Here is a 16,750-nt window from a genome sequence, read left to right as displayed (position 1 = left end):
TTATCCTTTTCAGAATGGTTGTTCTGTGTCCCGCTCTCTATATAGTCCTTGATTTGGATTGGCCAACCAGTCCTTCCAACGTTCCCATGTAGCTAGCACAGACGTAAACGCCGCTAGTTATCATGCAAGATTAGCCAACCTCTCATGCTTTCTCACAGCGTTGGGCTTTTTTTAAAATGTATTTTTAAACATGGGCTTATACATATTGTCCGATGGTAGAATTGTATTAGGTCACTTGGGTGATACAGAAGTCCTCTGGGAAACCCTATGACTCATTGGTCTGGACAGATTTTTATGATGGCGTGTAATTGTCCATCAGCCTGGTAGTTAACAGTAAAAGCTTTATAAGCAAAGGTCTATGCAGAGGCGTTCAGACACTCAAGAGATGTGTGTCATAGACAGCCATTGGGATAATTTATTTTCGTTTTGGTGTGTAATGGCTTGATGTGTACTACCATTGAAGTGACTGTAGTGCATCAGCTAAAAATAAAGGCTGCACTTTACTTCCAGCAACGCCTTTGTCCATCTAGGCCTGGTCCTCAGTGCCAAAAATGTGGTAATAATAACGAGCCAGCTATTCGTCAGAGGTGTTGGCTCGCGGTGGACTGTGAAGAGGACATTTTTCACAATGTACAAAAAAGACTCTGGGCAACGCCAACCACCATTTTGTGATGGGTCAAATTGAATGGTGGGAGGGTTACCGGTGGTTGTTGCCTTGGCTGCTTCCAGCAGAACTCTTCACTCGTGCAGACTGTAGTAGGTGGTGAACTTAGTTAATCTCTGCATACCAATCTGAACTAATGACCTATCTCTGGTTTATGTTCACACAGTTAGTTTCCATAGTGATTGTTAGTGTGCTTTTATGCTAGCTAGGTATAGCTAGCTAACAAATCCAGTTAATTTCTAAGAGTTACGTGCTGACCAGACCGCTCGTTCATGTGCCGTTACGCACATGTTGATAAAGGTAAACCGAGTTTGTTTCTAGTAATCTCTCCTCGATGCTTCTTCTTTGGACTTTATATGGCGGTTGGCAACCAACTTTGCTTGAATAAAATGTGTAATTTTATTTTGCGCGGCTCCCGATGCGAGTGGTGTGGTCAGCGTGTTAGTTTAACAAAACCAAACATGCATACAGACACACTGAACAAAAATATAAACTCAACAATTTCAATATTTTTACTGAGTTAAAGTTCTTATAAGGAAATTGAAATGCATTCATTTAGGCCCTTTTCTCTATGGCTTTCACATGGGTGGGCCTGGGAGGGCATAGGCCACCCAATTGGGAGCCAGGCCAAGCCAATCAGAATTAGTTTATCCCCACAAGGGCTTTATTACAGACAGAAACAATCCTCAGTTTCATCAGCTGTCTGGGTGTCTGTTCTCAGACGATCCCGCAGGTGAAGAAACCAAAAGTGGATGTCCTGGGCTTGTGTGGTTACACGTGGTCTGCGGTTGTGAGGCTGGTTAGACGTACTGCCAGATTCTATAAAATGTCGTTGGAGGGGGCTTATGGTAGAGAAATTAACATTACATTTTCTGGTAACAGCTTTGGGGGACATTCCTGCAATCACCATGCCAAGTGCACACTCCCTCAATTTGAGACATCTGTGGTGTTGTGACAAAACTGCACATCTTAGTGGCCTTTATTGTCCCCAGGACAAAGTGCACCTGTGTAATGATCATGCTGTTTAATCATCTTCTTGATATGCCATACCTGTCAGTTGGATGGATTATCTTGGCAAAAGAGAAATGGTCACTAACAGTGACGTAAACAAATGTGTGCTCATAATTTGAGAAGCCTTTTGTGTGTATGGAACATTTCTGGAATCCTTTTATTCCAGTTTATGAAACAAGACAGACATTTTACAGGAAGGCTGTTTCGTTTGTGTGGACTAGCCAGAGACTTGATTTGAATTGAAGCCCCTCATTAAGAGTAGATTAGTACTACAAAATAACGTGAGGTACAAGGGAAGACCCTTCGGCAAGAGGAATTACTTCTCTAGTACATGTGGATGGCAAGATAGAAATGATATACTTAGTCTGTTCCCACCATGGCTGATTTTTTTTTTAAGCCCTTCGGCTCAAAATGTTTCACCTTTTATTTGAAGTACGTTGTGGCGCACCAGCAGAAGGATGGATCCTTGCATCTACAGAAGGCTTCTGTTGTGAAAGCAATTTTAGAAAGGTTGCAGTTTGTAGACAAAAAGCTGTATGCATGGGAATGGATTGTCTCTCCTTTTGTAGCAAAACTCAAATAAGTGTTCATGCTAACACTTGAAGATATTACATTTAGGCATAATTGTTCATAGCTTGAGGAGACTGAGTTAGACAACTGTGGTCAAACAAGGGAAAAAGCATCCAAGGTAATGTTGAAATGTTAGTATTTGTTTTATTTTAATCAGACGCTAGCTGCCCATTTAGGTCATTTCTGGGAGTAGTTCTGTCCAACGTATCACTCAGTTCAGAATCTTCGAGTGTAGGTCGAAGACTAAACCACTCAGATTGAAATGCTGTGGAATAACACTATGAACTAGTAATACACCATTGGTATTAAGATTTCCTAGGTGTGAGTGTTGATAATGTCCCTGTGAACATATTTACAGATTGTGGTTTGTTTCATCCACTCCTAACATGGGTCAGAAGTTCATAATTGTGTGAATTTGTCAATCATTTAGGGTCAATTATGTGGTGCTTTGATTTAATATTCCCAGGAGATTGCTCATTTACTGAAGAGGGGCTGGACATGTTCTGGAGACCGAGCAGGTGTGCTAATTGGTGCAGTGCTCTGTGTGGATTTCAGAGAATATAATCTCCCAGCCTCATTCTGTGCATACAAGGGTATAATTGAGATTTCCCAAATTATTTGTTAATTTGGACTTGCAGATATATCAAAGGCTAAACTTTGGGCTATTCTGCCCCCTTTGCTTCTTGATGATAAACGCTCAATGGAAAAACATCTGGCCTGATCAAATGGCTCTTTCACAGAAGTAAATTGTCTAGGCTTTACTGAAGGTCCCATTTCATCTTATTTTCAGCTAATATTAAGAGCCTCTAGCTCCCCCAGTCTGATTCTTAACGAATGAGGAACCCATACCTAAACTAACTTGTATAGATATATTTGTTTTATTTGATCGTTTTTCTCTGACAAATTTGTGCTCTGACAGTATCCAAAGCACTGCCTCCAAAAATGAGATCTTTCTATCTTTCCTGTGCAAATGCCTCGGTGGGTGGGGGCGGCAGCAAGATGACGTACAACCAACAATATTGGAACTGTATCCCATTTCAGCGAAGACTTTACACATGCCCTCAATCACCAAGCTCGTTGAACACTCGCACACTTTTAAAGAGCCCTCTAGGTTGTTCTCAACTTCCCTGCTTGGGGTCTTGTTTAGAGACTTCATGTGGTTGGAGCAGATGCTGCTCCCTGTTACTCCTCAGGTTGGAGACCAGTTCTCCTTAAGGTGCTTCAGCAGCATTGCCTTGGGAGTAGTGTCCTGTCAGTCTTCTCAGAGCAGGCCCAGCACACACACACAAGCCTTCATCTTTTTCGCCCATGAGTTCCAAATATCTGTAAAAGTCACCCCAGCGCAAGTTTTTTTTTTGTCAATGTACTGATTTGTTACGCAGCAGGACAGTTAACCCCCGCTGCCTTCAAACCAAGGCATGCTGCCTGCTAATTATCTATAGGCTATGGTTGAACTTGTCAATTGCAAATTATTTTCGAGAAGTTTGAGTTAGTGTGTAAATTAATTCACACATGAAGTAGCCCATTTCACTGTTGCGCACAATTTGAGGTTTTACTGAGTCAGATAGTGCCCAAGCACTTCCCCAGTGTTTTCCCAGATCAAGTATGAAGACATTGCGCATCTCTAGTGAGAACAGGCCTTGCACGGCCTCCCGAGTAGTGCAGTGGTCTACGGCATTGCGGCGCTTGAGGAGTCAATACAGACCCGGGTTCGATCCCATGCTGTCACAGCTGTCCTTGACTGGGAGACCCATAAGCCGGCACACAATTGGTCCAGTTTTGTCCGGGTTAGGCTAGGGTTTGGCCGGCCGGGACTTCCTTGTCCCGTCGCGCTCTAGTGACTTCTTGTGGCTGTCAGGGTGTCTGCAAGATGACGCTGTTGCCAGCTGGACAGTGTTTCCTCTTACACATTGGTGTGGCTGGCTTCCTGGCTAAGCTAGCGGTTGATCAAAAAGCAGTGCGGCTTGGCAGGGTCTTGTTTCGGAGAACGCATCTCTCCTGATCTTTGTCCATAGGGGAGTTGCAGCGATGGGACAAGATTGTAACTGCCAATTGAGGCGAAAAAGGGGTAAAAAAAATAAAATAAAAATAGACCAGGCCCAACTTTTTTTTCCCTCTGGCACCTTTTCTGGTTGTCCTATGCATTGCCTTCATTGTTTTCCTTACCAATAATAACTTTGGACATGTGTGCCTTCCTATCAAAGTAAGTGCCTTATGTTCTGTATTTCGTCTTGTCGTTTCTACTGCAGCATACCGTATGTATGGAGCCTAATGTGTTCACATGTTTTTAAGTACTGCCGACAAATCATGCATTCCAAATCTTGCAAGTCCTCAGTTGTCTGGGGAAGCTCAGAAGCTGCAAATTTCCAAGTTCCCAGTTGTTTTTGATGCGGTATCAGAATGATATCTATGGTATTCCATTTCCAGGAGTTATATTTTAATTCTTGCATCTACTTCTGTTTGCCCCCCCCGCTAAAGTTAGGCTTGGCGGTAGGCTTGTATTTGGTGATCTATTTGCTTTGTGTTTTGTCAAAAGGTTAAAAGTAATGTGCTTCGGTCCTTGAATACACTAACAAGTACATAAAATATTTGTAATATGCTAAAAAGTGGCCAAACTAAGTTTTTCATGCAATGGGCACAGCCATATTTGTCTGTAATTTATTTGTCTTACAGTGAATGGGGTTGGAGTTTTCGCTTGTCAAATATAAACAAATATGGCTGCCATCAAAGAATTTAGCTGCTGTTAGCTAGCTGACACGTATCTTGTTTTCAAACTATATTTCATTTTTCCCTTGTAACCCCTCTGAGCAAATTTTAAACAAATCCAGCTGTTAGGTAGTTTTTTTTGGGGGGGGGTGAAATCTGTTATTTAGACTGGTTTATGGAATGAGTTTGGATGTGTTCTGTGTGATGTTTGGATGATGACGTTAGCATTTCTTACAATAAAAGGGGAATTTGAGGAATACGATTGAAGACCTTTATTTCCCATCAGTACATGTTGTTTAGATGCTTTACAGACCATGCTGTTTTAGCATCATATGTTCTGTTGCTACTGTTCCAATCACATTTTTGGGATGGTTTGCTGCAGGGACCACTCAACAATTATCGCAAATATGTGGTTGTACACGCCAAAGGGTTAATCAGAGCGCGCTCCGTTCACATGCAGGACCACCTGTCTGTCGAGGTGGGTGGCTGTGCAACAGTTAAGCTGCTGCACTCCACCTTTAAGTGCATTAAGTGTGGTGGGTCTGCAAACATTTTCACGAACTGGCCTCATTTGAAAGCAATAAAGGCAGGGGGGTTTTGCAGACAGAGACACACGCCACAAAAAAGAACATCCAGTCAAATTTGTGGAGTGATGGTTGCATGTGTAATGCATCAGTTTGGTGTCATTGAAGAGAACAAAAGGGATACATTACTGGGTGATACTGATTGCTGTAATAGTCAGATACCGGTACTGTTTCCCAACTTCCCTGTCTTCACTGCAACCTTCAACAGTGAGTGGCAATTGATTTGAAAAGTGAAGTGGAGAGACCAGTCTTATTTGAATCCGCCCCCTGTCATGTAAGTAAGCGCCCTGTGTTTTTTCTCCTAGCAGCCCCCCCCCCCCCCCCCCCCCCCCCCCCGACTGGAATCGCTGTCAGATGTTGGTGACTTTTGCATGTTGAAAGCGGAGGGGGAACCTACCTCCAAGTTGAGCTCATCAGATTAGGCATAAAAGGCCACTTCTAGCCCTTTCAAAACTTGTTTGAGGATCTTGGGCCGAAATCCCAGATGACAGTGATTAGGACACTTAGCTGTTCAAAGTTTATCATGCTTAGATAAGCATTGTCATAGCTGAAATGTGGTGTTGCCTGATAGTGCTGTGTAATTGAGTTTTCTTCAAGCAGAAATGGAGGGTGGAAACAGCTCTAAGCTTTAGGCAAACAGAGTTTTGAGTTCTTGGAGAACTTATGAAGACTGAGGTCTGTGATGTGAACTAGTACTCAAAGACAGTAGGAACGCAGTAATGACCACAAAGGAATGTATGCCTTTTGAAGCAATGTTTGAATGCACAATGGGTTCATGAACACTTAAAGTAGCTCTCTGACTGCTATTTTATGGCGGTGTAAACTTTGCAATTTTTCTGTAGCCCGTCTGTCAGTGCAGCTAGACCTGGAAGTGCCCCTAGCCCATGTGTTCTAATGTTGAGCAGAGGGTGTTCTTGCCCCTATGGTGGCTGTATAACCCCTGAGAGTTTGGTGTATAAATTGGTTTCTCCCGCACTGCACAATTGACCCTGCACCCCTGGGCACAGATGAACGGTGCAGTGGCTGTGGTCATTCTTGTTTCCCGTTTTCATGTGGAGGCAGCTGAATTAAAAGATTTGTGGTTGATTTTTGGAGCACCCCGAGTGGCCTGGGCTTTAAAAAAAAACATTTAACAGATGGGGGTTTCTCCTTTTTGAGACTTTTGCCAAAGTAAATCGCTTGGTTACTTAAATGTGGCTAGAGCAAGACCCCCCCAAACCCTCCCTGCATGTATGGAGAAAAAAAAAAGCTTTCTTCTGCTCCATTTTAATTTGACGGTGACTTGGGTTTTCCCACAATTTAAATTGAGGCTTCAATCCCAAATATGGACTGCAGGGGGGAAACCTGTTGCTCCTGCACTTTTATGGCTCTCCAGGGCCACTCAGTCAGAACCCAGTCTTGATTGCAGTAATGAGTTTACAAATTAGCTTACCTGTCATTTAACTCTGTCCTCAATTTAACTGCTTTACTTTCCTGAACACCTGCAGTGGTATTTTATAGAAATGCATACACAGACAAATACTCACTAATATTTGTGTTACTGTTAACTTTTATTTCCCTCCATCTCTTCCAGGTGCTTGTGAATGACTTCTTCCTGGTGGCTTGCCTGGAGGACTTCATTGAGAATGCCCGTCTGTTCATCTTTGAGACTTTCTGCAGGATCCACCAGTGCATCAGCATCAGGTGAGACCAAGGGAGTGACGTAAAGCACCAGTTGGGGAACTGACAGAAAGGAAAGGTGCTGCAGGACTTAAGTATGGTGAACATTGCAAGAGATCAGTCTTTGCTGTACCGTTATTCGCCATCACTGTCCAAATGCTAAGATGTGCACCATGCACTGCAGTGGTCAGCTTAGACTAGCTAAAGACTTACACAGGAAGGTCATCACCAGCCAATGAGCTTGCTAAGCAGACCAACTGCAGGAAGAGGGTGGATATGTGGAGTGATTACAGGAATGCCCCCCACAGAAGTGTTTATTGCCCCCTTCCCCAGTCAAATACTCATCTCCACATATACATTTTATGGATTAGGCAATCGAGCGTTAACTGCTTCCTGGTTGTTCTGCTCACTAAACTTTAAAGACCACCTGAGTGAGAGACCAAACCAAGGACAAGTTTTTCTCAGGGAGAGGTCAGGTTCTTGATGGCTTCAGATTTTGCCAGCTGCTGATGGAGAGGAACCGCGAAGCTCCACTTCTGAGTCTTGCTGGGTCAGGGTGGCTGGTGTTCAGAGGGTTCTGAAGTTCTTCTTTTCATTTGCTTCCTAAGCCTTGTCACATCCAGTATAATAAATTTGCCTTGGATAGTCCTCAAAACAATACATTTAGTCAATGCTAATTATGGTGAGCATTAGGGGGAAAAGATAATGGTCCACAATTAAGGATTTGGCTACCTCTTGTGCATCAATTCTAGAAAATAACGATTTATTTTTTACCTCGATGCTTTTAGTCTACACTGGACATTTGTGCTTATGGAAATGCGTTCAGAAAGATATAGTAACAGTACTAAGGCAAAAATGGTTAGACTCAAACTTTGAATGGAATATTTGGAATTTGCTGTAATGGACATTGAATGGAAAGGGTGAATGAATTGTAACTTTTGACAAATGATTGCACTGCCTGTTATATTGAGCTGTGGGGGTCTGTAGTCAAGGTTGAACCATGGAACACGATAGGGCTCTGTCAATCTCCAGATTGTCTGGAATTGATTAGGAGTCCCGGCTCTTTTTTTTTTTTTTTTTGGCAGACTTGCTGCAATTGGATATATTTACTTGTTAAAGACCACAAAGGTTAGTGGTAACAGTAGGAAGTCGAATTGTGACTTTTCCAATTTTTTTTCTCCTGTGTTTGTAGGTCTTTGTTAGCTGAGGTAACAAGCTGAGTTGAGGTGCAAACACAGCGGCGATCGGCAGTGTCAGGGATTTCCGTGTTTATTTAAAATCGTTGCGATGACGATGGACAGAACACGTAGTTTATTTTTGACAAACGCTCAAATTCCATGTCATTAGTCGGCTACCCAGAAGCTCTCTGCATCCAAGCATGGACTCAAGTGAATCTGATGCCTGTTTTTAATGAGACATTTTTACAGCTGTTGGCTATGAAGGTTTCACAGATATTTAGCTTGCTTTTTTTGCCCATGGCATGGGACAAAAGTAGACCAGAAGTGCGGGTAATTTAGTTACTTTATGCAGAAAGGCTCATGTAAAAAAGGAGGCAGTGAAAATTTGACCCCACGATTTGATCTTATGCTCCGTAATTGCATCCACATATCCTTTTGTCTAGACTTGGGTATGTTTTTACAATTTGGTTTTCATTTTTTGAAGTCACAAACTTAATATTACCATATTTGACTTCCTTTGAATGTTGATAGCCAGTCGTATTTCATTGACCCCAATTGGTACACTGTCCAGTGACTTTGTCAGTACGTACATAAGACGGTCTGTCAGCTGACATTGAAATGTGGCACATGGAAAGGTAGTGGATGTCTTTTCCCATCACCCATCACTGTTTTCCTAACACTTAAGTTCTCTGATAGTTGGAGTAGTATTGTTGTGGACTTGGATGTAAAATGGAAGATCTTTCCACTTCACAATTGAGTCATTAGAAAGACCACACGGTCATTTTCCGTTTCCCGAAAAATTTATTTTACCCCAACAAGCTGAAATCGGGGGTCGTTCCAAATGGCTCGGATTTACTTAATGCTATCATATGGTAGTGTTTAACAATGCATTCGTCTGAGCCCAGCCACTTTAAGAAGGGGGGCACTTCTATGGGAGTTTTCCCTCTCTAATACAGTTATCCCCCCCCATGCCTAACCTCTCCCCGAGTGTGAGGGTGGTTGAGAGACTCACAGGAGTATTTCCGTCTCCCCAGCCCCAGCCTGAAATTGAACGCTGAGAAGCCAGAGTGAGTAAGAGGTTGTAATGAAAGCGAGACCCCCCCCCCCCCCCCCCCCCCCAAGGAACAGGGCTATGGCTGTGTAAAACAAAACCAGTCAAGTAGGCTGTCTAGTTGGCTTAAGGGCCAAGGGATATGCCTGTAGTTGAGTTTGTAGGTCTGCCCCCCCCCCCCCCCCCCCCCCCCCCCTCTTCCATTCATATCCCCTTCCCCATCTTCTGGAGCTCCAGGTTAAGATAAAAGTTAAGACCTGGGGCACTGCGTGTTGCTGGGGAGATCACATTCTGCAGGGAGTTAGGGCCAAGGTGAACTCCCTGTGAGGAAACAGGATCATGTTTGTCTTGATCTCGGATCTGAGTCTGGTTTGACTGACATGTGCCCTCCACTTGATGGAATTGCCAAACAAACACTCTATTCGTACCCCTCTGCGGCAATCGCAAATCTCTGGGGTTACATTTTGAAACAGATCATTTAATTAAATTGTGTCGAGTGTCAGGACTAGGGTGTAGACTCAGTTTGTCCACCTACCCTGTTTCTTGGCTGACTGTTTTGTACAGTCTTCAACGGAATTAAAAGTTGGATAACGCCTACTACCGTTAGACTTTGTTAAACACAGATTGTCTGTTAAATGAATTTGCTTTTGCTGTGAAAATTGCTGTAATTATCAATCAATGCCGAGTTTACACTTCATGAACATTTATTATAGACCTACACCAGAGTCTTTTTGACCCGACTGGCGCGGCCTGTCTCTCCTTAGTGTTTGTGTCACTCCTGAATGGCAGACACATGTTAGCCATCACAACCTAAACTCATGTGAGTGGACAACTGACAGTGTTCCTGCTTGCTAGGTCCTTCATAATGAGCCGTAAGTGCAATTTTGCTTTCCACAGCATTTTGCCGTAATCGGCTGTCCGGCCGAGGCATTCGGGGGGGGCAGATTTAGTTATTTGGGTGTGAGTGACAGGTTGATCGTGCCCCACCAGCCCGTGGGGATTCAACGTTAATCAATGCTTAACTGGTGTTTTTCTCTTCTGGTATCCCACCTCCTTCAACACTGCTGTGGTGAAAGTGGTGATGGATCATCACGCTCTTGTTACTTGGAATGCCCCGAGGCAGTGCCTCTTTATGCTGAGGTAATGCTGTTTATTATTTGTTGGGGGTTTTTTATGCCCCTTACAGACGTTGATGTAATTTCAACCCCCTCTGTACGTGGTTTTGCTACGTTTTTCAAAAAAGATGCCAAGCTGGGTCAGAGTGACGAGAATGTGTTTTTGCTGTCGGGCCTTGAGGAAAGGCAAACATTATCCCAAATGAGGTTATTTCCAAATGGGAATTTACGAGGGAGAAAGTCTTTAAAGAAGTCAGCATTTGGGAAGTGACCGTTGAAACGGGCCTGCTGGTATTGGCGACTATTGTGGACTGGGTCTGAACCCATAGCGTGAGAGGTGGTTTGGGGCAGCGAGGATCTGGCTTACTCACAGGTCTGTCTCTCTGATCTCCTCCGTGGGGGAGAAGGAACTTGATTAATGGAGCATGAAATTATATTTAGTGGGGTGCACTTTTCAAAACGAACTCACGGTCTCTCGCACACTAGTATCTGTTGTTAAACGAGCGTATTGATGAGGTTCATTCAACGCGGAGTGTGTTCCATTTGTGTGTTAGGTGACTGGGTTTTGGGATGAGAATGAACTGTACTGCTTGTGGTGGTGGAAGAAATGGGTATATTTATAGGCCCCTAATATGAAATGGGGGACCAGCAGGAAATGTGGAAGGCAGGAAAGAGTGGGTCTAGGTGGTGGTGGTGGTGGTAGTATCAAGGGGGTTTAGTTATTTTCAAAGCCGCAAGGGAGGCCAGCTGCACTGGAAGAGGCTTTGGTTCAAAGAGCGCCAGGCGCCCCCCCACCTCTCTCTCTCGGTGACACATCCATGTCCCACCGCTCTATCAAAGAGCACCCCGGCAGCAACCTGGCTTTCATTTGGGGGACAGTAGCAGGTCCCGCTCTGTCATGGCAGGCTCTGGGCCAGGTGGGGAGAATGTAAGTGTGTGTGTCCAGGAGAGAACATCAAAGAGTAAAGTGACTGGGGGAGAGAAACCCGGGATTCCAACGGACTCCTAATTGAGTTAGCCTGGGGAGTCATTACATCCTCTATTCTAGTTCACGTAAGACTATTTGCTATGTTCCCCTGATCCCGTTGCTTTGACATGTCATTATTTTACTTTATATGCCTTTTAGCCTAAGAATGTGTATGACTTAGTATTGTATTAGCGTTGTCCTGTTAGCTTTGTTACGGTCCTAATGCAGCCCATTCATCATATTGGGTAGTGTAGCAAATGTGGAGGTATGGCATCAGACATCCACTGAAAAGGATTGTCATATACACCGAGTGCACAAAACATTAGGAACACCTTCCTAATATACAGTTGCACCCCCTTTTTACCCCCAGAACAGCCTCAATTCATCGGGGCATGGACTCCACAAGGTGGCAAGTGTTCCACAGGGAATGCTGACTCAACATGCCGCCCCTTAATCTACACTGATTTGAAGTGGATTTAACAAGTGACTTCAATTATAGATCATAGCTTTCACCTGGATTTACCTGATCAGTCTCTCATGGAAAGAGCATGTTTTGTACACTGTTAATCTTGGCTTTTTTTTCCTTGAGTGGATGAGTGGACTTTTCTACGGTCTGCTTCAGTACATTAGAGGCTGTACTGAACTTTATTCCCCTAAAGGGACAAATATTGCCCAGAAATGGCCTCATTGGACAGAGGGGTACACCTTTCCACGGCCCAATTGATTAATGTGACGTCTTATGTGTGTATATTAACTTTTCTTTAAACAATTAGCAACTAAACGTCTGTACCACCTATTTAATCGGCGAACACGTGTATTGTTCCACTCGGCTTCTAAAAACCCAGTTTCTCCTCTGCTCTTCCTCAGCATGCTGGCAGACAAGCTGAACATGACCCCCGAGGAGGCGGAGAGGTGGATTGTCAACCTTATCCGCAACGCCAGGCTGGATGCCAAGATAGACTCCAAACTGGTAAGACTGACACCCTGCGTCTTCCTCGTCAATCAATGACCTCGGCTCCCACGCAATTGATTAGTATATATATTTTTTTTAAATTAAACTCCTTCCTAATCGGGGAGCTTATTCTGCGGTGTACCTCAAGATGCAGTATAAGTGCATAACTGTAGAATGATTTTAGACTAGAATACCAAGGCATGGGATTTGTCTGCCATTAGCATAATAGGAGGGAAATCAACACAGTATGAAGTAAGCGACCACAATACCGTAACCTTTTTATGTCCTTGTTTTCCTCCACATTGGGTTTTGCATGTTTTGGCATACCCGTCACGGCGCAGAGTTTTCTGTAATCATCAAATCATACCCTAGCCACTCAGTCTGGAATGACAGAATTACCTTGATGTGTACTGAGATTTACATAAATGTGTCCCGAGAGGCTGGCGGTTGGTGGTATGGTGTCTATGAGACCAGATGTGATTGGCTCTCCCCGCTGTGTGTTTAGGCCTAACTGTGCGCGCCTCACCCTGTCCTGTTCTTATCCAGGGTCACGTGGTGATGGGGAACAACGCTGTGTCGCCGTACCAGCAGGTGATTGAGAAGACAAAGAGCCTGTCCTTCAGGAGCCAGATGCTGGCCATGAACATCGAGAAGAAGATGGCCCATGCCAGCAGGAACGAGGTAAGCGAGTTGTCACCACTACCCACCCTCCCATCCCTTGTCAAAGACTAGACTACCTATTCCCTTTTCCAGCTGACTGTGTCTCTTACGTGGGTGACAGAGTTCAAAGCCCTCTTGAAATGATCAGCTCAGAGAACGGGGCTAGAAGAATGTCGACGAACCAGCTTCAACAAAACGTTCCACTTGACACGGAATCAGCCAGTAAGAGCAGTTTTTAACGGAGCTAGCGGGCACTTTCATCATCCCTTTGATCTTCATAGGCCTAATGACAAGGTAGATGTCAACACCGCTGTAAAACAGGGCTGTGACTCAGCTACCTCTGTGTAAATAAGGTTGATTCTCACACTAGCCTCACTGAACATTACTCAAGACTACGGAGTTCCCTCCACTTAGTACAGGTCCCCACAGATGTTTGGCTTGGGGTCCAAATTTCGGTCTGTTTTGATCTTGACTGTGTATGAATGGTATGTAAGACTATTCCACGAAGGCAATCTTCATTAATCGCGCACATCCCTGAGCCCAACCCTCTCCCCATGCCAGCAGTGCTCCTTGAAGTTGGGGAGAGAAGGACATGTATGTAAAACCACAGTCAAACAGATTCTTAACCTTTTTTTAAATGAGTCAGTCCACTGCCTCACCGACCCTCTCAGATTATATTTATAATAACTATCTAATCACGACGGGGCCAACTAGTGTGCTTTAAATGTCCCCCCTTTTAAATGTCCAGTTCTGAGTAGGTATCTTTTGATGTGTTTAGTTACCACCTCCCTTTTGTTTGAATATCTGCAGTAAGAGAGCTGCTATAACTCTGTTCAGTAAAAGCAGAGGCCCTCATTAAGTGATTTCTGCAATTAGACAAGAGACCGCAAACAACAGTGTCATTACATCCTCAGGGCTACAAATCACTTCTAATACATTTACTGCCTGCTGTCTGGATGGGCTGTTTGGGGGTTCGGCATGCATTCCATTTTAAGTCCACTTCAAGTGTACAACTACATACACTCATGGGGATTTCTATGTTTCTAATTCGTCACATAATTTATTTGTAATGTGGACACAGAATTCATTAAATCTCAAACAAAATAATGTATGTCTGTCAACTGGTAGTCTAACCTCTCCTCCCTTTTCTCTAACTTTTTCCCCCCTAGACACCCAACTGGGCAGGTCAAGAGACTGGCTTTTAGCAAGACACCACCGAGAATGTTTTTATTCCTGTTTCTACACAGCATTCCCATCCAGCAACAACATCCTGTTTTTTTTTCTGTTTTTTTCTGCTTGTCCCTCAAGGAGCAGAGGATTTTTTTCCCCCCCCTTGGTTCAAGTCATCAGTGATTCAATAAAACAGACGTGCAAAAACCATTTCCACCAATGATTGCTTTATTTCTGGACATTACAGATGGCGGTTGAGGCCTAAGTGGTCTGACTTTGCATTGGTAATACTTGGAAGTTTTAATGTGCGCATTAAGTCACTGAGTGGGACAGTTAATACTGTTTTGGGTGATACGGCTCATGTATGCGCTGTAATGATGAATGACTGTTTAGTCTATTGGGTTTTATGGTGTTTTAGTGGCCCAGTTCACCATGGCAGTCACACAGCAGGGGAAGTGGGAGGAGGGGGCAGACAGAGGTGATGTACAGTTAATAGTGGTCATATTCTCTGCCAGTCATCTTTCCCTCCGAGGACATGAGGGACTCGTAAACCTCCATTAGCCAGACGAATCAGTTTAATGTGCCTCTAGCGCTCCTCACCTCCTGCTCTCACCAACTCTTCCTTCAGCTTCTGTGTTCTCATGTAACTTTCTTTCCCTTTACCTCAACTTTACCTTGTTCTCGACGGGGAGATGGTTTCAGGTAGGTGACTACTCTTGTGTGTGACTGGTGGTCCTTCGGTAGACTGAAACTTCCATAGGCTGCTGCATCTCTGGAGAGAAAGGAAGAGGTGCTTCCTGCTTCCATGGCACTCGGGGCTCGGAGCCAGACGATTCAAACACTGACGTCACCTTGGACCAGGCCAGCGGGGAGGATAAAGTGATTGGTTTACCGGTCCTTCGCCATGACTCATCATGAAAATAAGTTATCCTAGCCCTTAATTATCGTTCACCTTACCAGTGCACTCTCCTGTGTTGTTTTAGTCGGATGTCCAGACCAATACCAGACTTGCCGCAAACAACCCTTTGACCACAATGTCTGTCACTGCACGAGAATAAAGTAATAAACAGGCAGAAGTTCACTATTGGTTTTGGCAGGGATGCTTCCACGATTTTGTTTTTACATATTGTCTGAGGTTTTCCTCCCACAAAAGGTTTGCAAGCGGATCCTCTGCTGAAATGGAAAACGTGTATTGTGTTATTGCTTGAGGTTAGAACACTCTCCCCTTTTCTCCTGTGTCTTGTATAAAACCAGTGTGACAATGTGTAAAAATGGTAAATGTCATGGAAGGTCTCTGGTTTTGTCTGTGGGTTGATATTCCTATATGACACAGCTCCTCCCTCCATTGTCTACAATAAATCATTTTTAATCGTGCTCTGTTTGAATGTTTGTTATATAACTCGAGCAGGGTATTGGTAAATACAAATCATTAATGGTTTTCACTACAAAGCCTTTGGTAGTGATTTAAAACATTCATTCCAATTTTTTTTACGGACCTTACTGTTTTTCATTTTCTTGTTGACTGGTCAGACTGAATTGACCTCTGGCTTTTCAGAAAACATCCAAGGTTTAGACGTGTGCTTTCTATACAAGGACTACGTATTGAGCGTAGCAAATGCTTTACACCAATCTGTAACCCCTGGGCCTCAGTCATTTCCTAAAACACTTTATTTTGAGTAGGATATTGCTTCCCATTTGGTAGCAGACAGTTGTCCTGATAAGCACCTGACAAACTAATTTCCTAGAATAAATAAAAGATTAAGTGCCACACCTAGTGGTCCAAACGGGGTACAGCATTTACATCCCATTTCTACCAGAACAGGAGGTGAACACTGGACCTTGTGGGTATCAGGAAATCTGAAGTAAGGCCTAACCTGAGATTTTTTTTTTTTTTTTTTCAGGACAGGTAGTAGGCCTATCCTAAGGTATTTTGAGGTGATGCTAATGGTTTGTTAATTATTTTTAGTGTTGTGTCAATTGATTAGGTAGATTGTTTAACCGTTAAAGTTACTAACTTTATCACATTCATTAGTGGAGCAAATAGTTGTCCAATCACATGACATTCTCCCAGAGTAAGGCCTTTGCAGCTTTTGAAGTTCATGCATTCTTGTTTCTTGGGAGCAAATGGCAATGACGGCAACGACGATGAAGGTAAAACATTGATGATGATCATTGTCTTCCCAATTTATCCATTCAAATTAGACTATTAAATACATCCGAGTCAAAGCCATACAGCAATATGTTTTCTTTGAAATCCTAAAATGAGAATAACTTGCACTGCAATTCACTAGCTTTTTGAGGCATGAATAGACATATTTGTCATATGGTGGAAATAACAGTTTAACCATGCAGGTACTACTCCCGACAAGATATATCGTTGAGAAGACGTTTCCTGTTGGTGTTAAATGTGAAAGAAAGGGTGCACACATGTCGGTGATAGGCCCATTTTGAGCAAGACCACTT

At 43.6% G+C, this 16,750-nt stretch overlaps 1 protein-coding gene across 1 annotated transcript in view; it reads left to right on the top strand.

Annotated features, from left to right (window-relative positions):
• Positions 1–14,497, top strand: part of LOC110489806 (eukaryotic translation initiation factor 3 subunit E) — a 45,871-nt gene extending 31,374 nt beyond the window's left edge. Inside the window, exons 10-13 of the mRNA XM_021562732.2 lie at positions 7,109–7,218; positions 12,373–12,475; positions 13,004–13,138; positions 14,287–14,497. Coding sequence (XP_021418407.1) covers positions 7,109–7,218; positions 12,373–12,475; positions 13,004–13,138; positions 14,287–14,322 — 384 coding nt within the window. The 3' untranslated portion in view covers positions 14,323–14,497. The remainder of the gene's footprint in view (positions 1–7,108; positions 7,219–12,372; positions 12,476–13,003; positions 13,139–14,286) is intronic.
• The last annotated feature ends 2,253 nt before the right edge of the window (positions 14,498–16,750 follow it).

The sequence above is a fragment of the Oncorhynchus mykiss genome, chromosome 2, assembly GCF_013265735.2.
Source record: "Oncorhynchus mykiss isolate Arlee chromosome 2, USDA_OmykA_1.1, whole genome shotgun sequence".
Taxonomy (NCBI): domain Eukaryota; kingdom Metazoa; phylum Chordata; class Actinopteri; order Salmoniformes; family Salmonidae; genus Oncorhynchus; species Oncorhynchus mykiss.
The sequence above is the reverse complement of the archived record's forward strand: the minus strand, read 5'-3'. Positions and strand labels throughout refer to the sequence as shown.